This window comes from Lontra canadensis, unplaced genomic scaffold (assembly GCF_010015895.1).
Source record: "Lontra canadensis isolate GAN:19392208 unplaced genomic scaffold, GSC_riverotter_1.0 scaffold11, whole genome shotgun sequence".
NCBI classification, from domain to species: domain Eukaryota; kingdom Metazoa; phylum Chordata; class Mammalia; order Carnivora; family Mustelidae; genus Lontra; species Lontra canadensis.
The window spans coordinates 4872238-4898237 of record NW_022631005.1 but is presented as its reverse complement, the minus strand read 5'-3'; the positions used below and the strand labels follow the sequence as shown (position 1 = coordinate 4898237).

The following is a 26000-nucleotide window of genomic DNA, read 5'->3' as shown; positions in this document are numbered from 1 at the left end:
TTATATTGTTAGAGATTATAGGGAACCACATGGTATAAACATTTGTTTTGCTTAATGAACAATTGGAGAATTTTTAAAGGTAATTTTGACAATATATTATTTTCAGTGCCTACTCTGATTTATAATCTGGACACTATGATTAAGAAAAGAGGAAAATTCAAGTTATTATTTGAATCTCATCTCAAAATAATATTTTACATAGTGAAATCCTGTTCATCTACCAAAACCTAGTTCAAATCCCCCTTTACCCACTGTCATTCCTCAGTATTCAGTTATTGTTCCCTACTCAGGATGTCCTGTTAGCACTTCTCTGTGTGCCAGTCACGTTAACTTAATCGTATTTACAAAATCCTGATTCACGACTTCAATATTTTTGGTTTCCCCCCTTGCTTACAACAGATGTTGCGGAGATGTGTTAAAAATCATTAGCACAGGGGCACCTGGGTGGCTCAGTGGGTTAAATCCTCTGCCTTTGGCTCAGGTCGTGATCCCAGGATCCTGGGATCGAGCCCTGCATCGGGCTCTCTGCTCAGTGGGGAGCCTGCTTCCTCCTCTCTCTCTGCCTGCCTTTCTGACTACTTGTGATCTCTGTCTGCCAAATAAATAAATAAAATCTTTAAGAAAAAAAAAATCATTAGCACAGAACTGAGGCCTTCTCCCTAATGTAATCAAAATAATTGCTGTGCCTTGTAAAAGAAAAAGTAGACTGCAGTTTTGTTCTCTGTCTCTCTCCCTTCCCCCTCTCCTTCCCCTCTTCCTTCTCTTCCTCCTCCTCTTTTTCTTTTCTCTGTTGCTCTCTCAGGAACATATAATCTGATACGTTTAATTGTGGAAATCTTTATAGCCATCTTTCCGCTGTAAGATCATAAATTCCTTTTCCTAACTTGTATCCTCCAGAGTGTCTACACAGGACAGGCTGTGTTTTATAAAAAAGTATGTTATACATGTTGAACAATTTTACCTCATTTTGTTGCTAAGTGAAGTAATTTTTAAAACTTTGTTATATACATGAGAAACAGGATTTTAAGATGGTTGCATTCAGTATAAAATGGCATCCAAACTATGGCTATCGTAAATTACAAATTTTGATCACGTGCTTATTACTCACCTAAATAGATTAGTCTAGTTTGTATATACTATTAGGAAAATTCAATAGTTGATGAGACTGTTTGGCAGTTTACTTGTGATAATGTTAGACTCAAACTGCTGTTAATTAGTCATAAAATAAGAGGAAGTTGGAGCTTGTTTATATTTCTGTGCAGTATAATTTTCTATCCTTAAACGTTCTTTTTCCCACTAAGGAGGCAAGCATCTAAATGTGCAGAACAAGTTGTTCATTATTTTATTTCCTTTTTCTTAGCTTTTAAGGTAAAGCTACTTTTAAAAATCCTACTGTTTTTCCTTTCTTATAGTTCAGGTTAGTTAAAATGGTTTTAATCCTTAAAAAAAAAAAACTGGACAATATGAATGTTCATCAGTGATGTAAAAATTTTACCTATTTACAGAGATAAATATTTTGCTTTTTAACTGTATTTGGATTTTTAAATTAGGATTTGTTCTCCAACTGGATAGTTCATATCTCTGTCTGTGTGACATTTCTCTTCAGTTTCATGTTATAGTGGAGTTATTTATTTGTATGTCTTGCTATTTTTCAAAGTACTTGGCATAGGATCTCTCTCTCACAAATCGTGTTTTTCAAATCTGTAGAATCTAACATAGTGCCATACAGGTCAGACATTTGAACAGTGTTTCCTGAAAGTAAAAATGAATTTTCATAAATATATTAGAGTTGGTTTCTAGAACTAAAGTGTTTTTTTTTAATTTATTTTTTATTTTTTCATAAACATATAATGTATTATTAGCCCCAAGGGTAAAAGTCTGTGAATCTCCGGGTTTACACACTTCATAGCATTCACCATAGCACATACCCTCCCCAGTGTCCATAACCACCCCCCTCTCCCTACCCCCCACTGGCCCCTCTCAGTTTGTTTTGTGAGATTAAGAGTCTCTTATGGTTTGTCTCCCTCCTAATCCCCTCTTGTTCTAAAGTGGTTTTTATAAGCCAAAGTAGATTCAGGGAGATAAATGCAGTATTATAAGACTTTGATATAACCACAAGAGTGAACTCTTCTTGCTAGAAGACCTCTGGCCCTTAGTCATGTTTTTCACCAAGAAAAAACTTTGGTCTTGTTTTTCACCAAAAGACGTTTATAAAAGTGATGTTCTGTGTATTTAAAACAATATAAAGGAATAAAATATCAACTAAGTGGCATTGAAAATTTGAGAATTATTTTCTTCTACTTTGAATTTTTTTTTTATTAAAAAAAGTATGTGGTCCATAGTGAAAACATTATCTGCCACAGATACCCACCTTGGAGGGCCTAAAAATTTTGTTTTGTCTTACATTCTGTTTAGATAACATGAATTATTCTTATGACTAAAAAAAAGTTTTGAAAAAATTTGTAAAGCACTACCAATTTTCTGAGATGCATATTTCATTTTCTATGTGTTTTTAACATAATTTTTAAAAATAACCCCTCCCCCTCATTCTTTTCCTTTGAAAGCATTCTTCTGGTCATGACAGAAGGGAAAATAATAATTCCTATCAGAGAACCTCTTCTCCAGAAGACAGGTAAATAATTTTATGTGCTCCTGCAATTTAAATGTTTTGTAATAAGTTTTAAAAAATTATTTATCTCTTAGGTTCTTCATTTTAGGGTGAACAATTTCTTTTAGATGGTTTTGCAGTATTACTTGAATAAACTTGAGGACAAATCATTTTTGAATGGCTGTTCTAGGAGTTTCTAGTAGATATTTCTAGATTTTATCGAATTTTGGAGGTGAGAGAGAATAATTTCAGCATGCCCAATACTCCATAAAAGTTTTATAAAATGAAATGAATCCTGAATGAAACACTGAATGGAAGTTTATAAAATGGAAAACTGAGTTGAAATCACCTTACTTTGAAGTGCTGCTTTTATTGTTACTACTATCCTTTACATAGCTCTTTAGAGATTTCAGAGTACTTTTATGTATATATCATATCTTATAATTGTGTTAAGATGAAAGATCTAGAAATATTACTATTAATGTTCATCAGGCATTCATAGTAGTACTTCAGTTATTTCACTTAGTGAGCTATGATCATTAAATAATTTTAAATTTTAATAAATGATCCTTTAATTTTTTAATTAAATTTAAATTAAATTTAAATTTTAAATTTTAATAAATCATTAAAATAATTTATGATGGTAGAAGCATCCTCTAAACTTCCTTCCAGTGGTTTTCATCTCTTCCTTACCACATATGTACTTTCTTCTTATTTCACTCCGTTGTCTCTAAAAACTTTTGTTTCATGGACATTGAATTAATTGTCATGGTTTGCAAGTGCTTAGTACCTTTCATCAATCACCTACTTTCTATCTTTAAAAGAAAAAAAAACACCTTTCTACATGCACAGAAAAACATGTATATCTATATGTTATATAAATTACTTATAGATGTATACAGTTGACCCTTGAACAGCCTGGGGGTTAGGGGCACTAATGCCCCCCTGCCCAGTTGAAAATCTGCCTCTGTAACTTTTAACTCCCCAAAAAACATAGCTACTAATATCCTGCTGTTGGTAACATAAACAGTCAACTAATATTTTGTATATGTTACATATATTATATACTCTATTCTTACAGTGAAGTAAGCTAGGAAAAGAAAATGTTATTAATAAAATCATATGGAAGAGAAAAATACATTTGTAATACTGTGCTGTATTAGGAAAAATTCGGTACCCACACAATTCAAACCCGCAACTGTTCAAAAGGTTAGCTGTATATAAAATATGAATTAGTATATTTATTACTATGTATATTTATTACGTGTATATGTATTTAACTTCTCTTAAGGTTCTCTGACTTTATTGATATTTAAAGTTCAAATGGCAGATCTTATACTGTTATCCTTGTTTGCTAATAATTTCAATCCTTTCTCACTGCTATTCAGTAAAATGGGTTCAAGAATAATAGCCAGTGTTTTTTTGATATCTCTTGGAATGAGTTAAACTGGTCTTTATGAAGGCCAGCCAATGACATTGATGTCATTTGTTCATTGCTTTGATAAAGCATTTGCGGGGTAGGCTTTTTTCATGCCAACTGTATATGATATCCGATATAGATCTTTTACTTTAAACAGTGTGAATCAGGATGACAGGTTTGGTTATGTGAACTCCAGTAGTTGTTTTGTACACAAGCTGAAAGCTTTTATAATCAAGACTAAATGAATGATGTCAACAAAAGAGAAGTTGAGAAGTTCAGTAAGACGTTGTTCAGTCATAGAGTTACTTCAGCATTATCAATATATGATTTTCATAGGTATCTATAACATAGCTTTCATCTTATAACTTTGGTTTTCTTATTTTATGTGTTAGATATGCAGAACAAGAAAGATCCCCTCGGGATAGAGATCACTTTGATTACAACAGGTCAGACTATGAGCATTCAAGAAGAGGGCGTTCTTATGATAGTAGCATGGAGTCACGGTTAGTATTAGAAATTTTAACTACAGAAAAATCATATTTGTTTAAATTTTCTTTATGCTTCTTAAAAAACCGTAAAAGTAGTAGCTAGCATTAAATGGTTGTTCTTAAGGACCACGCTTTCTAATAAGGACTTCATGCAAATTAATTCCTTATTGCAGTAAGTATATGAAGTAGTTATTATTGTGTGTTTTATAGATGAAGAAACTGAGGCAGAGAGAATTTAAGTCATTTGTTTGTGTTTTAGAAGCATGTCAGTGGAAAGTCCTGGTCTGACATTGAGCCTAAGCTCTTATTCATTATATGGGACTGTATTGCATGAGGAGTTAGCAGTGTGAGTTTTTTAGATTCCTTACTGAATGAAAGTCATTTACATCATATGACATAGAGTGATCAAAATATACTTTCCTACATGATGGCACTGGGACTGAGAATGACGTTACCAGTCTAATTTTTATCTAAATAGAACTTATTCTTTCTTGAGCCTTGGAGAATTTGGCTACCCACCCTGTTAGTCATCCAGTTTCAAAAACTTGTCTACCAAATGTTATTGTTCACGAAGGTCTGTATCCTTTTGATGTCTCCCTCATATTACCCATTCCATGACTATTAAGACTATACTCCCCACTAAATTTTTGATGAAACTCCTCTGCAGTTTGGAGCTAATCACATTATTTGCTATCTGCAACCTAAATTTCCTTCTCACTACTTTAATATATACCTAAAAGTAAAATGTCAGCTTAAATCAGCCTCCAAAAGCCAAACTCATCTCCTGTCACCTTAATGACCCCTTGGGAGAACCAGCTACCATAATTGGTGAGCTAAGCATCTTGCATTCTTTCTCAAATACTGTTAAGACTCTTACAAACTAGATATTATTTTTCACAATTTCGCAGGGAAAAAAAAAAAGTGAAGCGGGTTTGAAGTGATTATGTAACTTACCTGAGTTTGCAGTTGCCTACTTGGTAGACAATGAAAGTGGGATTTGAACTCAATTTTGACTCCCAAAACCCATTTTTTCTTCCATAATCTCTGACTGTATTACTTCATTGTAACTGTGTTTGGTCCAGTGTATGTACATAAGTCTCATTTGATTCATACACTCACACTGTGAATCAAGCAGACTGTGTATTATGTAGAAAATAAAAGCTAACAGTATGAAAGCATTGGAAGAGAAATTTAGACTTGAAGAAGACTCTGTCATCTTTGCACTCGACAGGAACAAACAGTGAAATTGTAAAGATGCAATTTTATCAGCCAGTTAGCTGTCTTACATAGTGTTTCTTAGAAGAATGATAACCAATGCCAGTAAATCCCTGCTGTAGTTAATCTCTTGAAGCCTTCTACACTCACAATAAGAAGCAACTCAGTTACAAATCAGTGCCTAGATTGCAGTGCACCTGCCTTTGTAACTAACTGGGATGTCTATTTGGAACTACTTTTTTCCCCCTTCTGTTCACTCTGTCTTCCCGTATACAGTGGTATATTTCAGGTTCAAAACAACTCCTCTGAATCTACCTGGCTAGGTGACTCCTTCTCTCTTTCTTTGTAAGTTGTATTACTATATATTAAGACAGACTATCTCAAATACAGACCCCCCAGATCTAGCTAAAATCTATCAAGTGGTTTCCTGGTAATAATGATAAATGACACTTGTTTTTATTTACTGTATTCATTTAACTAATAGTTGCACAAAGCATGAGCAGAATGATCTAAGTTTCCAAAGCAGTATAGGTTAAAAAAAAAAAAAAAAAAACAGCTAAGTGGACAAACTCTTCTCTCAAAAATGATAGCAAAAAACCAAGAATTTACTCTTCCCGTTAGTTCTTGATAGTTTCAGAGAATAATAACCTTGATTTTTTAAAAAATGTTACCTTAAGAAAGGATACTCACCTACAATAGTCAGGAAGAGTTACAGCAGGAAAATAGTTATTTTTTTTCCCATCTCAAATAACCAGATGTTTCTGATATTCTGAGGTTTTAAATGCCAGTTCTATCAAAAAGTAATTTCAAATGTTACAGTTTTTTAGGACATTTTTTATTCCTGAATTGCCATTATTAGAAATATGCTCTGGTTTCTTCTTTATACAGTTTATCATGTACATTATGGTCTAAACTGTCTTGTTAAAACATTGTTTCCATGTCACTCTTGTACTCAGAAACTATTAATGAGTCTCCATTGACTATTATAAAAAGCTTAAAGTCTGTTTCTTGTCTTAAAATTTCATACCTTGACTCAAACTCATCTTGCCAACTACCATTATACATGATTCTTTATTGTTTTCTGACAGTACTACTTAATAACTTGAACATCCTACTCCCTTTTCCAGTAGTTATTCTGTTCACTAGTTGCAGAATGCCCTCCTTCTTCCTCCACCTTCCCGCTCTTGCCCCAGTATAAATTCTGTCAAGCCTTGAAGCCCTAGTTTAAGTTACATTTTTTCTATGAAGCGCTTCTTCACCATTCCAAACCACTTGCTCTTGTCTGAATTTGTGGCCTGCAAATGGTCTTGCTCATTTGGTATGCAGCTCATTTAAGTATGTAATTTATAGGGTGCTTCGGTGGCTCAGTGGGTTAAGCCTCTGCCTTTAGCTCAGGTCTTGATCCCAGGGTCCTGGGATCAAGCCCCACGTCAGGCTCCCTGCTCAGCAGAGAGCCTGCTTCTCCCTCTCCCTCTGCCTGCTGCTCTGCCTACTTATGCTATCAAATAAATAAAAACCTTTGAAAAAATGTAATGTATGTAATTTATGTTATCTTTTCTCCATTAAAAAAATTTTAATATTACAGAAGTAGGGACCGAGAAAAACGCAGAGAAAGAGAAAGAGATATGGATCGTAAAAGGTCTCGGAAATCCCCAACTCCTGGGAGAAGAAGCCCAGAACCATCAGTAATCCAGAGTTCCTCTGCTCAGGATGAACCTACTGCAAAGAAGAAGAAAGATGAGCTGGATCCTCTTCTTACTCGCACGGGTGGAGCATATATTCCTCCTGCAAAGCTCAGGATGATGCAAGAGCAAATTACAGATAAAAACAGGCATGTCAATATCACTGAGTTTTAAAGTAATGATACCCTCACTGAAAAAAAGTCAACCATGGTCTAATCAACATGGGCTATTGAGAGTTCACATTATTAGTCCACAGTGGTAGAGACCTCAAATTAGGTTTTTCTTCTTTACTCCATAAGCTCCCTTGGATCTCTGCTTACTGTTTGCCCTGACATTATCTCAGCTTCTTTAAATGAGTGTGGCTCTGTTCCTATGAAGCTTTCTTTACACAAATGGGCTGTAGGCTGCATTTGAGTCATGGATGTAGTTTGCCAACCCCTATACTAATCTATGAAATGAAGTTGACCATGAAATGAAGTTGAATCTCCTCTACTCCATAGTTTTCTTAGACCATACCATCTCAGACTGTAATTTTTTGCTAAGGCAAACAATCAAAATTCATTTATGAACATTCACCCTCAAAACACCTTCACTTCCTTTTCAAAATGATTGAGATGAGAGGAGCTATACATGAAAGTATAGCTAAGTTTTCAGGACCTCTTTCTTTAGCGGCATGAAAGAGGATAATTACAGAAAGTGTGGTCCAGGATTGAAATGGTCACTCAGTTGCCAGTTAGGTAACAAAAAGATTGGGACAAAGGGTAGCTACACTTTGAGAAAAATAGATTTCTAAGTGAGCCAAGAAAGAGTATTCCCACATCTTTCATAGGTATTTTAATGGCAACTTGAAAGTACTTGAGACCCTTACATAAATGAAATCTAAATTTACTTCATGAATTAGTTTGAAGTAGAAATGTCATGTATAAAGTATAAATATTTGAAATAAAATTTTTAAAATTTATGAGCTAGAAAGGGACATTAGATGACATTAAATTTAAAACTAATTAGTAAGTTTCTCTGTATGTGTCATATTCCAGTACATGGTAATAATGCCTGCAGTGTTATGTTTAGAAGGAGTTTGGAGATGGCTTCTGTGGTTAGCAGGAGCTTCGTGAGCATGTAGGCCTTCTGCTCTCTGCTCTTAGGAGGCGGCAATGGTGGTAGCTTTAGTGAGAGAGACATTGTCTCCAATCCAGCCCAAAGCAATCCTAATTATAAAAGATCAGAAACATTGTTATTAAGCCATGTCTTTCTTACTTCCTTATAAATAAAGTGGGTGGAGATGAGTCCCCAGTACACGTAATTTTACACTGATTCCTGGAAGATAATTTCATACAGTTTAAATCTGCTCATAGCTGTAAAGGGGACAAGGTGAAGTAGAAGTCTCTTAAGAGAAGTCTATAGACTTTACTTTTAGTAGATACTAAGTCAGGAGGATTGTAGGCTTCTTAATTAGGAAGTGCAGTTGTACTTGATTATAGTTTTTGTTTGTTTGACCAAAGTTTAATAGGAGAGATTGTGATTATATATCAGCAGTCTTACTCATTAGGCTAGTTTTTAAGCCATTGATCTTGTTTCTCAAATAGTAGCATACCAAGGGGTTGGGGTTGGGGGTCCCCTGGAAGTGTTGCACCCACCTCAAATGCAGGCATTTAGGAAGTACATGATCTATAAGGAATTTAAAAACAATATAATTAACTGCAGATCAGTCTGCATTTTATCCTCACTGTCTGCTGAGGACAATGTCAGTGATAAAGTACTCTTCCCACCAGGGTAGACTGCTCTCACCACCTCTCCCTTAGTATACCACTCCAGAACAGGGATCCTTAACCTACAGACCTTCAAGAGGCGCAAAGGTAGAATTTGGCAACACATAAATATAAATGGAAAGAAAAAATTGCATCTTTATTTTTACTTTCCTCTAACTAAAATTTAGCATTTCTTTCTATCAGGAATAATGTAGGCAGCAGACTGTAGCATTAACAAGAGTATTTGCTGCAAATATATGAAAATATTGCTTATATCCATGCTACTTGGATATTAAAGAAGTTATTCTACCACCACTTCTTGTTATTTAATGTGTTAAGAAACACATAGAATTCTGTATCAAACTTTTTTTCTTTTCATGCTTTGAAAACTATTTAAATATGATTGATATCCTTTGTAATTCTATATATTTATATATATTACTCCAAAAAAGTCCTTCAGCTTCACAAGACTACCAGAGAAGGATAAGGAAGATGAGGAAGATAAGAAACTCTACAGCTAAAACCATATTCCACGGGGAAATAAATATAAAAACCATAGAATTACAGAGCTGTAGAATACCTTAGGTGTTACCAAGTTAAACCTAAACAAATCTAGTTAGGCTGAATTATTTGCCTAAGGTCTGAGTTAAAAAACAAGCAATACAGATGTGGGACTACTGCCTAAATGCGGACATGTTCTTTAAAATACAACAGTCCTTCCGCCCCATGATTTCATGTGACTCCCTTTTCCTGTATTTATTGCCATTTCTTTACAGTTTAAAATATTTAATCTTGTTTTCCTTATCATGCTTTTATAAAAAAGGACATGATAAAAATCTCCTTTTAAGGCTTATACTTGGATACTTCATATTATAATTTAAAATTTTTTAAAGTTGTCATTTTAAAATATTTAAAGACAATTTTAACTGAAGTATTATAATGTAAAATAAGTATGTATTGAATCAATAAGTGAATGTTATAATTTCCAATATACATGGATGTAAAAACAAAACATTATACTTATATATCCTTATATAATTTTATTATGTTATTAAAGAGAAGTGATCTGTAGTTGAGCATATATACAGAACATCAAATACAGGTTTAGGTATTCCTATAGTCATTTATTTTACTGCACTTTGAGGTCATTTTGTGAAAATAATGTTAAAAAACAAAGGAAGCCTAAGTACTTTTTATGTTCTTATTATAATCTCTGATTACTGTAATTGTTGACTAAGTTTCCATGTTTATTAAAATCAATTCTTTTTAGCTTGGCATACCAGAGGATGAGCTGGGAGGCCCTAAAGAAGTCAATCAATGGTCTTATCAACAAAGTCAACATCTCTAATATAGGTATTATTATTCAAGAACTTCTTCAAGAAAACATAGTTAGGGGAAGGTAAGCATCAGCTATTTATTATTTATAGTATTTCATAGCAGTTTTTCAAAGGAACAGAATACCTACATGGACAATAATTGATTTATTGTGCTACTTCAGTAGTAGTCGAGAATAATTATATAAAAAGCAGTTCTTATAAAAATGTACGGCCACTAACAAATAACTTATACTTCACCATTAGAAATTGTGCAGTTTTTGCTTTTGAAAAGGTCTGATGTCACGTAATGATTTTTGTGTAGACATTTGTTTACTGAATACTTCCAATAATTTAAACTCATAAGGAATAATGAACATTTTATTTATATATGTATATATAATTTTAATTTCTAATGAAAAGTGGGAAGGTGTAAGAAAATCAGTGATCAATGTTAGAAAAGCCAAAGGGAATGACAGTCATTTTTTGTGTAGTTTTAATTGGTTGTGATTTTAAAAAGGATCAGGAAATAAAAATATGTCATATTTTTTTTTATTTTGAAATCTGAAGGATATTTTCCTGTGTCATTTCACATGACTCTGATTTATCATTTCCAAAACATTGGTGAGGGAGCAAGTAAAGTAAGATGTAACATGTTGTGGGGATATAGAAAGTTGACCAAGAGGCAGCTTGTCCTCAAAGGTAGGTAGGTAAAGTGCTCCCATTTTAGTCAGAAAGCAGCAGAGGCTATATGGGTTGCTTAAGATATCACAGTTTATAAAAGCTGGGTTTTCTTTTCTCATTTTCTACTCTGTTGATTCAGTTGTCAAAGTTAAACCTGATAACTATTAAGATAAACTGTTTTCCTGCCTTTTGGCAGTCCAGTAATTATTTGTCATTACATTGCTAGAAATAACTTTGCATCTCTCCCTTTATCAAATGCATATAGAACCATGGTCATTTCAAAATGAGTTAGAAGTGGAACCTTGTTGACTTTTTTTTCTTTTATAAACAGAGGCCTGCTGTCCAGATCTGTTTTGCAAGCGCAGAGTGCTTCTCCAATCTTCACCCATGTTTATGCAGCGTTAGTGGCAATTATCAACTCAAAATTTCCACAGATTGGGGAACTAATCCTTAAGAGGTTAATTCTTAATTTCCGAAAAGGCTATCGAAGAAATGATAAGGTATATATGATGGGCATGTTAAGTTGACAGCTACATAGGGACAGACTAATAATCCAGTATCAACCGTGATAAGCAATGTTGATTGTTACTTAGGAATTCTTTTTAAAAACTGCATTTCGTGAGAACATTTTTTTTATTCCATTAAATATCTCTGGCTGCTAACAGTGAGCCACAGAAATGATAGCTATAACTGTAGGATTATAATTATTTAGCCAGAAATGACACTATTTCACATTTAATAGTTTTTGTCTTGTAACTTTCTAACATCATAAAAATTATCCTGTGTGCTATGTATTTTAAATAAAGTATGTAATAAATAAGCTATAGATTTAGTAGTTAAATGAAAATTGGTTTTAGTTTATAGTTTAAATTGTCTCTGCCTTCACTTTTCAGCAACTTTGTCTTACTGCTTCAAAATTTGTGGCACATCTTATTAACCAAAATGTGGTAAGTAATTCTCAAAATTTGGTACCATGCAGTGGCATTAAACATCACATGCTTGATGCCACTTCATTGATAAATCTCTATCTTTATTTTGCCTTGTGGTCTTTCAGAAGAGAATCTTAGATGATATTTTAGTTTTAAAACTGTAATAAATGTGTTTAATATTCTTAAATAGAAAAAGGAACTCAGAACAAATATTTTATCAAATTGATCTGACTCTTAATATTGTACGTGGTTATTCAGCTACAAATTATTTCTTCAAAGAATGTAATTTAATCATATTTATAAGACAATAAAGTTAATATTTCCTCCACTCTTTTCTCCCATACCTATTGTTGAGAATGTAATACTATCTGATATTCTATAAAAAAATCTTTTCTCTGCAACAACTAGTATATAGTCATATATTCTTAGAATCAGTTTATAGAGGCACCTGGGTGGCTCAGTTAAACGTCTGCATTCGGCTCAGGTCATGATTTCAGGGTCCTGGAATCAAGTCTCGCATCAGGCTCCCTGCTTGGCAGGGAGCCTGCTTCTCCCTCTCTGTCTCCCCACTGCTTTCTCTCACTCTCACTCTCTGTCTCAAATAAGTAAATAAAATCAAAAAAAGAAAAAAAAAGAATCAGTTTATAAAATGTAAATGAAATAATTTTAATCTGTTTTAATTGCAAGTAAGTTTCTCTTTATGTTCAGGTTTTGTGTTTATTTTGTATTCATTCACCTATTTGATGTTTTTTTTTTTAATTTGAGAGTTTTGAATTAGCTTCTATTTCAACTAATGAAAAATAGGATTTCTCTTATTCATACTCAAAGGTTTCCTTCAGATGTATATTATGTTTAATTATATATAAGAGGAAGAATTTTGAAGTCACATTTAATCTTAATTTACTTACCATTTTCATTCTTTCCAAATGAAATTCCCGTGTTCATTCTTAAAAACCCATTAGATTTTAACGTAATGAGTTAAGTTATTATTACAATGGTAACTTGTTTCTTAAGACCATGGGGACTTAATTTCACATATCTATGTGAAAGCACAGAAAGTACGTTTTGGTTTTTGAATGTGTATTCATTTATATTGAAAATATTTTTGGCATTGCCACAAAACTGTTAAAATGTTAATTATGTTAGGTCTTTCAGCTGTGGTACAGGGCAATATTTTCTTATCACTGATACAAGACTAAGACTGTTAGACCTCCACATCATACCACGAAATAAAAGCAATATGTATTTTAGATGTTGTGCTCAATGGAAAGAGTATCTTCCTAAGTTAAGACTTAGACTGTTTACTCCCCCATCTCAAAAAAGTATCTGACCTTAGGAAGGCGTATGTACTGGTGCCTTGAAAATGCTTCCTAGTACATTTCCTTTTCACAGCAAAGCTGCTCAATAGAATTTTATTCCCATCCTACTTGGCATTGTTTTTAAGTATTAAATTTTTAACATGGTCACTGTCAATAACGTGATTTAGTTGAAAAAACAAAAAAAAAGAGGGAAGTATTTTAAAACCTTCCTTGAGTCCCAGATATTTTCTGATAAAATTGTTCATGTAATTTAAGAACTATTTTTTGTATAACAGAATTGCTGATAGAATGAACTAGGAAATGGATATAAAGAGTTGTGGTTGTGAAGAATGGCATTAGAAAAAGTGTAGCATAATTGTTAACTTCTATTTTGAAACTAATTATGGCATTTCCTGTAGATATTTTATTGTTTCCTTTATATAATATATAAGAATTATTTCTTCTGGAGATAAATAGTTGTATTTAATGTAATCAGTTTAGATTTTTGGAACAATCATCTGGAAATTTTTAACAGACATAAGAGTGAAAGAAAAATTGTATCCCATATTTGGAGTATTTCTGTATGCGTTCTAAAACTTTGTTCATCATATGTATAATATTATTGCTGTAAAAACCAGATTTGCCAATTTTTTTAATTACTATCAATAGTAGGTTAATATACGTAAAAGCGTTTTCTCAATTCCATATGTCTTCATTCTATTTAAGGCACATGAAGTTTTATGCCTAGAGATGCTCACTTTGCTCCTAGAAAGACCAACAGATGATAGTGTTGAAGTAGCTATTGGTTTTCTCAAGGAATGTGGTCTCAAATTAACACAAGTGTCACCAAGAGGAATCAATGGTAAGTATATTATCTTGGTTTGATATTGAGCTTTTGTTTGAGTATTATAATATCTTTTGCTTATTTTATTGCTTTTTTCTTTCATTTTAACTTTAGCTATATTTGAGCGCCTCCGAAACATTCTCCATGAGTCTGAAATTGACAAAAGAGTTCAGTATATGATTGAAGTGATGTTTGCTGTACGGAAGGATGGATTCAAGGACCACCCAGTTATCCTAGAAGGCCTTGACTTAGTGGAAGAAGATGATCAGTTTACCCATATGCTCCCTTTGGAGGATGACTATAATCCAGAAGATGTTCTTAGTGAGTTAGAGTTGGGGAGGGGCAGGCTACATGGTGAGTTGGGAAGTGGGGCACCAACAAATGTAAATAGAGAAAATAAATAATTTTTAATTTTTTTAAGATGTTTTCAAGATGGATCCTAATTTTATGGAGAATGAAGAGAAATACAAAGCTATTAAGAAAGGTATGTGGAATTTTATAATCTATTTTGGATAAGTAGAAGTAATTCATGTAGATATGTAATACTGGTAGGAAAGCTTAAATCACTGACCTAATGAAATCTCTGCTATTATGATGCCATTCTCTTCACTGTTTTTCCATACATTATTTTTCTTTTCATTATTGTTTCTCGTTTGTGGTATTACTTCATTCTCAGTTGTTTACCTCATTGTCCCTGTCCTCTTTCCCTCTATTTAAATTGTACAGCACTTAAGTCTCATTCCTTTTAAGAAATGTCTATATTGGGGTATCTGCGTGGCTCACTCGATTGAGCATCTGACTCAGTTTTGGCTCAGGTCATGATCTCAGGGTCCTGAGATTGAGCCCTGTGGCAGACTCCGTGTTCAGCGGGGAGTCTGATTGAGATTTTCTTGCTCTCCTGCCCCTCTATCTGTGCATGCTCTCGTGCTCTCTCTTTCTAAGATAGATAAATAAATGAATGAATAAATCTAAAATATATAAATAGATCTTTAAAAAAAAAGAAATGTTCATATATTACTAGTAGCCCTTATTTGAACTTCACGACCACTTAAGAATTGGTGCTTAAATTGATGTCCGATATAATATTCAACTAGATGCTATACTTTTATTATAAAGTGCTATACTTCATTATTTCTTGAGAGCAGATTGATGTCCTGATAAAATCAGTCATAATTCCAGATAGGCTATCAGTGCTCAATAAATTAGTGAATTGATTATTATTATCATTTGTGCATCATCAGTATATTACAAGCACTAACTTTGGACAGATTTTGGTTTGTATTTTGTCTGTGCCATTCATTACTAGATAAGTGACCTGGTACAAATTATTTGTTTGATATAAAGTTACTTGTTTGTTTAAGGATAAATAAAATATAGTGCTTTGTATTATCATAGAGCAAGGATTTAGGCAATGCTTTTTTTATTTTTGGACATTTGTATTTCCCTTGAGTTGTGATTTTTTTTATGTGAGAAGTACTTACTGTTCTGAAAGCTCGGGAAGACAGTAGGAGGCCTAGAGCTCTGTCATTTCCTGCATTCTGGCTTTAGTCAGACTTGGAAGTAAAATGAAGTAGAAAGTAAGGTGTAAGCAGCTTTCCATTTCTATACATTATTCTAAAAATCTGGTACAATAGGTAGATTGCTCTCCTTAGGTGCCTATTTCCTAGGGGCATTTCACTGCATTAGCCAGATTTCTTTTGCTATTACAGTTTAGTTTCTAAACATGGAGAATTCCTTAGACCCATTTTGCCTTCTTATGAACTTCTTTTTCTACAGTATCACTCAAAGATTCTAAATGGTTTTATGGACTTTTTATCATACCTAGTAGGATTTTTTTTTTTTTTAACTTGGAAACTCCACATCCATTTGTTTAGGATATCTGTGGTTGAGCAATGCCAGGAAAGTAGTACTCTTCTTTATTGTAGCACTTAAACTCCTTGAACTTAAGTTCCTTTTATACTCTTGAAAATTATTTAGGACCCCAAAGAGCTTTTGTTTGTGTGGGTTACATCTGTTGACATTTACTTTATTAGAAATTAAAACTGAGAATATTAAAATCATTTCAAAGTAAGAGTAATAAACAGTGTTATACATTACATACTTTTAAGAAAAAAACTACTCGATGAAACAAATTTAAGAAAAATGCCATGTTTTATATATTTTATACAGTTTAATGTCTGACTTAATAGGAAATGGATTTTCATATTGTTGGTAATTTCAATCTCTTGCAATAGGTTGTTTTTATTGAAGTATATGAAGAAAATTGAGCTTCATAGATAATATGTATTTGGAAAAGAGAGAAGCATTTTAATAACCTTTTCAGATAGTGTGTATATTCTTCCTTAATACTGTGCCAGTATTTAAAAGCAAATTGTTTCTTCAAGATTAATTGCAGTGTGAAACCTGAAACAATATTCATGAATTTTCATACTCTGTTACCTTAAAATCCATTGGCCTGTCACTTTGAGTGGATCTTTTACCCATGTATGATTTTGCAGCATGTTCCATTGGTCATTTAGAAAATACCCATTCATCAGTTATGCATATCTTCTAAGTGTTAACATGTTAACATTATCAAAATTAAGTTAACACATTAACACGGTATCAAGAAATCACATTTATTAGTATTCCCACCTACCTCATCAGAGAAGTCTAAGTGTTGGGAAACTATCAAGCTCACAGGAATGGATCCAAGTTCTCCAAAATTCTAATTTTCTCTGGAGAACTCCTATTTTGTAATGGTAGTAAGTACTGTTAATTATTTTCCTTGAAGTGACAATCTCACTTTGTTTATATTTGGGAAAATGTCTGCCAAATGCTTAACAATTCTAGTTTGCCAGCCATTCTTTCAAGTAAAAATGGAAAACTTCACTAATTGACCTTACAAGTCCAAGAGTCACACAAGTGCTTTTCTTTGAGGAATCCATCACCATTGTGCATCTGTCTTTAACAGAAAGGCTGTGTATGAATTCATGTTTTGCTACTCAGATTATTTGTGTTTACCCTTCAGAACTGAGATTCAGTGAAATTAGCGGTTTTCTACTTCCTCCTCGAGGGCATCCTCAGGTCAAACTGGCTCTTTTCCCGCCTCCAACAGCATGGCAGTAAAGAGCACAGTGACGGCTGGTGCAGTCTGGTGCCTTGATTTGTGCTCAGATTGCAGCAGTTTCAACTCCCATTGCTTTCAGACCCTTGTAGATGGCAGCACAGAGAAAAGGCAGATAATGTCTGGGTGTTGTTAGGAAAATAGTTGTGACCTCACAGACCACCTGACAGGTCTAACCAATCCCCCAGGGACTCACAGACCATACCTTGAAAGTGCTACTTCATTCAGTTAGTGAAACCCAATTGTCATTGACTAAGTGATTTCAGTAAGTAGATTCTTAAGTGGAGAGATGAGAGGATGATGTAAATGACTAGACAATTCATTTGACCTTCATTCTTTCATAAAATGTTCTTCCAGAACTGGCATAAAAAAATGGCCACAGCAGGAAGTGGGCACAGCTTTAGTAATTAGCACCTTAGCATGACCCAGGTGCATTTGTGTTTTAGGTTTTACAGCATTTGGGAAGACAGCAGGAGTGCCTGTCTTCCTACTATTGAATACTAAATAGTTTCCTCTTTTGTCTGAACCACATTATGTAATAGGAAACTAGACACTTCAGATTATTTCTTGAGGTCACATTTGTTAGAGATATTCCTGGGATTTGTGTGTCAGCTAAGGGCTGACTGACAGCTCTTTGTTTCAATAAAATGATTTATTTTTCATGGTATGATGTTTTCTGATAGCATTAAATATTATATGTGGCTGCTGATTTATAATGCTCAGTTAAATATAAGAAATTAGAATTTCCCTAAAAGTAAGTTTACCCTAAAACTTTATATTAGAAACTCCGATTTTAAAAGAAATGCAGAAGTGAAGTGTTAGCCGGGTTTGTAAAATCTTTTATCAGATCAACAGAGTACACACCATTGGGCAAAATATAACTTTAGTTTTTTTCATTTGTTAATTATTAATGTGATGACTAGCCTTAGGTAGTCTCTTATTTACATCACTGTTTTCATCCAGTTCTAGATGTAAGCTGTATTTTAAGAAGTGATTTTCCAGTGAAGTGCTCATCTTACCAATTTTTTTTAAGACTTTTAGACTTCTGTTTCTGATATGGAAAGTTGTAAGATTAACTATAATCTATTTAATAGGTACACATTAGAATAAAAATCTCATTACTGTTTAAAGTAAACACTAAATTATGCAATTATTTTTTCTCCCTTCTTTGTCTTTCATAGACTAAATTCTTGTTTTCTATATCTACCTTAGCTTTATATAATAGACTGTCTCCTTTCTGATGCTGAACTAATAATATTTGACTCCAATGTTCTAGTTTCCAATCTTGTTTTTCCAGTGCTCTTGCTCTTTTGGAAAACTTCATCTACTTTTTTTTGTTCTTGTTCTTCTCTTCCTGCCCTTATTTTATGACCATTTTCTGCTTGGCAGAAAAATGATACAGATGGCTCTCTGACCACCTAAACAATAACACAGGCCCATGTGCTCACTTTGTTGGGTGATAAACTGTAGCCACTGTGGATTTTGGTGAACTGAGAATTATCTTCTCAGAATGAGATTCACGTGTATCACTTGCTCATTAATATTTTCCCATACTTTGTTCTGATAGAAATTCTTGATGAGGGAGATAGTGACTCAAACACAGACCAAGATGCTGGAAGTAGTGAAGAGGAAGAGGAAGAAGAGGATGAAGAGGGAGAAGAAGATGAAGAAGGTAAAAGTATAGCTCATTCAAGTAATATTGTAAAATACTCTGAAATTAAATTAATTCTAAAGCAGTCCTCTAAAATAGTGGTTCCCAATCTGTGGAGGGCTGGGGGTTGCTCCCGGCCTCTAGTAGGTGAAGGCTAGGGATGCTGTTCAACATCCTACAAATCACAAGACTGCCCTCACCACAACAGAGTGTTCTTTAGCCCAGAATGTCTGTATTGCTCAGGTTGAAAAACCCTGCTCTAAAAGTATTAAGCAAGGAAATCATTTTGTAATATCAGCATAATTTTAATTTGACATTTTATGCCTTTGAGTATAAACTGTGAAAAAGATGCATTCGTGTTGAGTGCATGTGATTCTGTAGCCCAGACATGAATGTGACTGATGAAAGTAGCCAAGTATTTATTTGCTGTTCATTTTGGCAAAATAGAGTGGGGAGGCCAAAAACTGTGTCTGCACAAAGCAGGCATGATGTTCTTCTTCAGCTTCGATTGCTTTATTTCACAGAAATATAAGCTCAGAACTTTATTTTGGTTAAGTCTTAGTTAAAACATCAGAACATACATAAGACTGGCCACTATTTACTTAAATTGCGTATTTGAAAATATTAAAAGTATGTCTTTCCCTTTTAGGACAAAACATATTTTAGTTCTGTCCTAAAATGTAATTATTCTTCTACAACATATTGTATAAAAATAAATTCAGTTTTTTTCTGGTGTCTTTCTTACTTAAAACATTTCCTGTGTACTATATTTAGCTTTAGAATTTCTTTACGTGAAAATACTGTTCAAATAAGAAATACTAAATATAGAAGTTGTCATGCATTAGATAAGAGAAAATTTTGACAAATACACATATTTATATTGGACCCATCTAGTCTGTCACGATGATCCAGTTTTTTCTGAGACTAAATTTCTAACCAGAATTTACAGTTCTTCCAAATTATCAAGCTACTGTTTATAATTCTGGAAATAATATTTTGCCAAACAACAGCATGAGTGCTACCTTTTATGTCTAAATGAGCAAATGACACAGAAACAAAAATAGTATTTCTGGCTTGATTTTGGACTTCTTTGAACTGACAAAAGTTATTAAAATATTTTAAGATATAGTAGAAGACTAGAAATGGCTACTTTGAGCTCACAAATACTATTTTACTGTAGAAAATAGCATTACTGTTAAACTCATAGATTCTAAATACTTATGAAAAATTAGGGGCGCCTCGGTGGCTCAGTGGGTTAAATGGGTTAAGCCTCTGCCTTCAGCTCAGGTCATGATCCCAGGATCCTGGGATCGAGCCCCGCATCGGACTCTGCTCAGCAGGGAGCCTGCTTCCCCCTCTCTCTCTGCCTGCCTCTCTGCCTACTTGTGATCTCTCTCTGTGTGTCAAATAAATAAATAAAATCTTTAAAAATAAATAAATAAAGTCTTTATTAAAAAAAAAAGGAAAGAAAGATTATTATCTGGAGATACATTTTCAGTCCTTCACATTTATTTTTGTAGTTTCATAATTTTGTTATGTTTAATTTCTTTCAGGACAGAAAGTGACTATTCATGACAAAACAGAAATTAATCTAGTCTCATTTCGTCGTACAATTTATCTTGCTATTCAGTCAAGGTAAGATACGTAGCTCAGTTGATCTTTATTTTTGAAAGAGGATGGACAAGAAGATGGGATTTTTTACAATCTGATGACAGAAAACTAGATGGCACTTTAGGGATTCTCAGACTACCTGCCCAACTTCATAGATCCCTGCTGTTGATTCTTTGTTTCAAGAGAAAATTATCTTTATTTGTTTGGAAGGTCTAATTGTGTCACAGAATTTAACTTTTTTTCTTTTTTTTTTTAAACTGTGTCGTTCCTTATAGTTAAATATCACTAATAAAAACCTGAAGACAGCTTGGTGTTACAGAGCTGGCACAGTATGTAATTATAGTGGAAATTTATTATTTTTTTATTTGGTTTCTAATTCTGATTCTAAGCAGAGAAACACTGTTATGATAACTTTTGGACACTGATTTTTTGGTGTGTGCAAATGGAAATGAATATATATGGAAATAAGAATTAGGAAGGTTTTGAGGACCCTTTGAAGTAATGTTAAGTAAGAACTACTGCAATGTCATGTGAATATCTTATTCCCTTTGAAGGCTATGAGTTTGGTTTGGAAGAGAAATAAATGAAATATTAAATGCTTAGTACATCTGTTATTTTTTATGCAAATCAGCCTATTGATTTAATGGCACAGTGTTTACATTTTGCACCGGAGGAGGAATGTTTTCTCAGTTTTGTTTTCTTACTAGGTTTTGTATATTTCCATTTAGTATGATGTAATAGCAAAAATGATTCATACGTAGGAGTCATCCTGTTTTTATTCTGTCTGAAAACTTTTTGGCTTAGATTCATCTTCAGAAAGAGAAATGTTACAAAGCAAAACATTGGCTAGAAATACTTTTGGTTTATCCTTACCTATTTCTTTGCCTTTTGCATGGAAGAAAAATCCATTAACTATGTTTTCATACAAACTTAAAGTGGAAAATGAGAATTTTTTGTTATAGGCAAAAATTCTTACAGTTTGACCTTTCATTTATCCTTTTTTAGAAATTCAACAGTAATCTGTTGTAAACAGCAGATTCACTGTTTTAATATTGGTGTTCACATTAACTTTGAAGAGTTACAGTAGAGCTGTTTGGATAATTACTTAAAGGAAACTGTTTTTTTTTAGTTTACCAAACTTTAATAGTCCTTGAACCACAGAAAATATTTTAAAAATGAAAGCATTAGACAGGTGACAGTCGGAATTACGAGTGATATCAACTCTAGTAATGGCAATACCATTTCATGTGTTGGTATTAAGCGTTTTGAGCCCCTAAATGTCTGGTAAAAATAACATATATATGACAAAGTTTACTATACTTAAAATCTCATACATATTTTAGAAAGAACCACAAAGACTTTGGTAGACCAGACGTTTAAAGGACATGGTCGAGGAATTCATGTAATGGGATCCTGAATCATAAAGTTACTAAACAAATAGCAATCTAGACTAAGAAGTGCTATTATTGGTCGTTAAAACAGCTGAAGTGATTTACTGTGTGTTTTCTTTTCTTCAAAGCAACAGCACTCAATATTAATGACTTTAGGGAGATACAGGTAGACCTTGGTGGGAATTTAAATTGATACGCTCTTTATGGAAAGCCTTTTAGTAACATGAATCAGGAGCTTAATGTTGATGCCATTTGACCATTTTTCGAAATTGACAGAATTATATAGAGTTGTTCAGTACAAAAAAGAAAAAGACCATCTTGTCCAATACAAATAATCAAATGTCTAGTTTATGCCACTAGTGAAAGTTAGGCTAATGGGGAATTGTTATTGGTATGGGCAAGTGGTCTGATTTAATGTGAAATGGAGCAAAAACGGCATAGACTATATAGTACTGTACCAGTAGTATTTTTTAATTAATTTTATTTTTTTATAAACATATAATCCAGTAGTATTAAGTATTGAGATAGGTAGACAGATTCTAGAAGTGATACATTAACATATCAACCATGGTTGCCTTGAGAAGAGATTGGGTTTTTTGTGTCTGTGCTTTCCAATTTTTTTGGTATTTTTCAAAAGTCTTATGTTTACTATACACCAGTCTCTACCAAATATAATATAAATCAAGAATGAAATATAATCATCTAGTCAGATGGCAGTGAGGGCATTTTATACAGTTTGCTTTTGGAAATCTTGCAGACAGAACTAAGGTCTGACAACTGAACTGTGTGGTGATTTTATTTTTTTAATTTCTTTCCTTTTATATTTGTTGACTGATCTCATCAGTACTCTTAACTTCTTACTATCCTGGCTCTTTAATGACCCTCTCTCATTTACATAAAGCATAAAATTGTACAGTTGGTTTTGTTATTGAAAAGTAAACATTCCTGTTTGTTCTTGCTTTCAAATGTTGCTCCACTCTGATTTTTCATTATTGAAGCTCTAGCATCAGAGGGAGGTGGGTCTATCATTTTCCCACCAAAGTTTCTTAGATTGGAAACATCAATAAAACCATTTTGTAAACACAGCTGGAAAACTAGCATCACGTAAAATCATTTTTCTTTACTCTTCCCCTCAGTCACTTTTTATTTGTATTAAACCTGAAATTTATTTGACTTAGCAACGTAAGATAACTGTAATATCAAGCAAATTTAATTCATTTAATATTTACATTTAGTACAACTTCAAAATAGTCTCGTGTAAGGTGTTACCAGATACTTCTCAAATAAAGCAAGAACAAGGAAAATAGACTGTCATACAGCTAACTCACTGGTACTTATTGGATAAACAAAGTTGTAAAGTATTTTTCTTAATTAATTGACTCATTTTTCAGAAATTGCAGGTTTTTTTCCTGCATATTAATTCTGTTTTTAAATCAAAACTAGGAAAGAAAGTGTCACATCTTTCAAAATACTTTTTGGTAATATTGCTGTATTGTTGAAGTTTATCAATTACTGTTTAATATTTTAATCTTAGTGCCAGATATTGTTTAATATTACCTGTTGCAGAAGTGCTTTCTGATATATTTCTTTATTCATTTTAGGTTTTGTTTTTTTTTTTAATTCCATTACATTGTACCATCCTGGGTTATTACTCTGTTATGCTTACAGAAACTCAGTATCAGAAGCTGAGGAATTAGATGAACCATAAAACTAAATTTATAGTCATTCTGTTTCAGTGACTATTTATTTTATACTGCTGATATCAAAAGAATGAAGATTTAAACATTCTACACAAAGTACAAATACATTAGCATTATTCATGTATTGAGCTCACAATAAATTTGGTAATTCTCTTAAGTATATTGGAAGTATTTTTAATGAAACTTAATGAATGTTGTATAAAAGCAAATTTTTTTCCTTGTAAGTGATTTTGTTATTTACTATTTTTATACTTAGTTTTTGAAAATGTAGAAGCACTGTGGTTGGGTATGAATCAAGATAACTTGTAAATGTGGTGATTAAGTACTAGATGTCAGGCTGGGCTCTGGAACATCTCTTCCCTCTTCCTGTCTTAGGTCAGAGATAAGTGGAAATATTTAGCAACATCATAAAAATTTGTCTACTTTCTGTCTATATATTTGCCCATTCTGGACATCTTATATAAATGGAATCATACTTTATGTGGCCTTTTATATCTGACTTTTTCACTTCACGTAAATCAGAGTTCATCCATGTTGTAGTACATCTCAGTACTTCATTCTTTGTAGAATTAAGAGCTATGTCTTTTCTACATATAGGACACAGTACTGTGAAGTTACAGTTAAAAAGTTATTTTAAACAATTGTTGAAGTAAGATCCTTGTTTATGAAAGAACAAGTTTTTACCCTAACTGTTGTGACCACTTTGTCTCTACAGTTTAGATTTTGAAGAATGTGCACACAAATTGCTTAAAATGGAGTTCCCTGAAAGCCAAACAGTAAGTCACAATAATATTGTTTATAAAAATGTTTAAGACAGTTAATATAGGTTTTATGAATTGAAATAATAACTCAGTATTGAATATTCATTTTTTAATGTAGATATTCTAAAATTTTAAAATAACTTAAAAATTAGTTCTGGGGTACTTCATAAATGCTCCTCATTGCAGTGAATTAAATTGGCTGCTTAAACAGGATGTAGGAAAAGGAGGAAGTCTCTGATTCATTGAACTTTACAGAAAATTTTGAGTGTTGCCTGTAAATCAAATGGTAGCTTAAAATACAATAGGAAATTTGTTCCTTAATGAATTGCCTACTCTATCTACTTACTGCACTAAAGCATCTTTTGTGGTAGAAATTATAATGATCACCATACATGTTGTTATATCACTTAAATTGGATATAGAAGACTGTCATTTTTTTCATTCATTAATGCAACAAAATGTATTCAGCGTATACTACATGTCAGACTCTCTACAGGATACCAGGGATTCAATAATCCAGTACATGTTAGCCCCCCCGCCCCTTAGTCCATGGGACTCATAGTCTTACAACTTAGTGTATACTTCACTGTTCAAAGTATCATAGAACCCTAATGCCAAAAATGATAAAGACTGGATTGAGTAGATTATCTTGGGTGTTTTTTCTAATTGCATTCTTATTTAGATTGTTCCCTGCCCATCTCCATTGAGCCAAGGCTTTGGGGGTTTTGTTTTCCACACCCTGGTTTACACATGGTAGACCCAGCAGAGATGCTAGAGTGAATATATCAACTCTAGGCTGTTTCTGTTTCTAAAAGATCTTGACTATCTGAGCTGTTACCGTTAGGTGTAAGTGCTTTGTCTTAAGGCTCTGAATATGATCTGTTACGGGGATTGGCAGACAGTGGCCCAGGCCCACTATCCATTTTTGTAAACAAAATTTTTTTTTTAAGATTTTATGTATTTATTTGACAGACAGAGATCACAAGTAGGCAGAGAGGCAGGCAGAGAGAGAGAGAGGAGGAAGCAGGCTCCCCGCTAAGCAGAGAGCCCCATGCGGGGCTCGATCTCAGGACCCTGGGATCATGACCTTAGCCGAAGGCAGAGGCTTTAACCCACTGAGCCACCCAGGTGCCCCTGTAAACAAAATTTTGTTGGAATACAGCCATGCCCATTGATTGGTATATTGGTATAGTTGTTTTCACCTTATGGCAACAGAATTGACTGGTTGCAACAGGCACTTTATGGCCTCTAAAGCCTGAAGTATTTACTATCTGGCCTTTGAAAAAGTTTACCAATCTTTTTCTAGATTATAAATTTCTTCTTGAAATGCCATGGTATGTAATTTTGAGAAGAAATTATTCTTTTCAAATTTAAAAAGTTCTTTTTTCCCCCTCTTAAAGTTTGTTTATTAGTATATTAGTAACAGTGTACCTATTTGTACCCTGGGTGCACTTGATTTGTTCACTTTTGAAAGGAAATAAATTAGTGAATTAGCCTTTAAAATTATAATTGAAACTGAAATTACTATATGATCTTGTCACATTATTAGAG

The 26000-nt window shown here is 33.2% G+C and overlaps 1 protein-coding gene across 2 annotated transcripts in view; it reads left to right on the top strand.

Moving 5' to 3' along the window:
* The window catches only part of CWC22 (CWC22 spliceosome associated protein homolog), a 57061-nt gene that overhangs the window by 18503 nt on the left and 12558 nt on the right, over nucleotides 1-26000 (top strand). Inside the window, exons 3-14 of one of the 2 annotated variants that reach the window (XM_032856044.1) lie at nucleotides 2565-2632; nucleotides 4421-4531; nucleotides 7317-7562; nucleotides 10432-10560; nucleotides 11490-11658; nucleotides 12052-12105; nucleotides 14112-14247; nucleotides 14344-14550; nucleotides 14651-14713; nucleotides 18903-19007; nucleotides 20540-20621; nucleotides 24404-24464. In XM_032856044.1, coding sequence (XP_032711935.1) covers nucleotides 2565-2632; nucleotides 4421-4531; nucleotides 7317-7562; nucleotides 10432-10560; nucleotides 11490-11658; nucleotides 12052-12105; nucleotides 14112-14247; nucleotides 14344-14550; nucleotides 14651-14713; nucleotides 18903-19007; nucleotides 20540-20621; nucleotides 24404-24464 — 1431 coding nt within the window. The remainder of the gene's footprint in view (nucleotides 1-2564; nucleotides 2633-4420; nucleotides 4532-7316; nucleotides 7563-10431; nucleotides 10561-11489; nucleotides 11659-12051; nucleotides 12106-14111; nucleotides 14248-14343; nucleotides 14551-14650; nucleotides 14714-18902; nucleotides 19008-20539; nucleotides 20622-24403; nucleotides 24465-26000) is intronic. The other variant, XM_032856045.1, reaches the window with a different exon arrangement.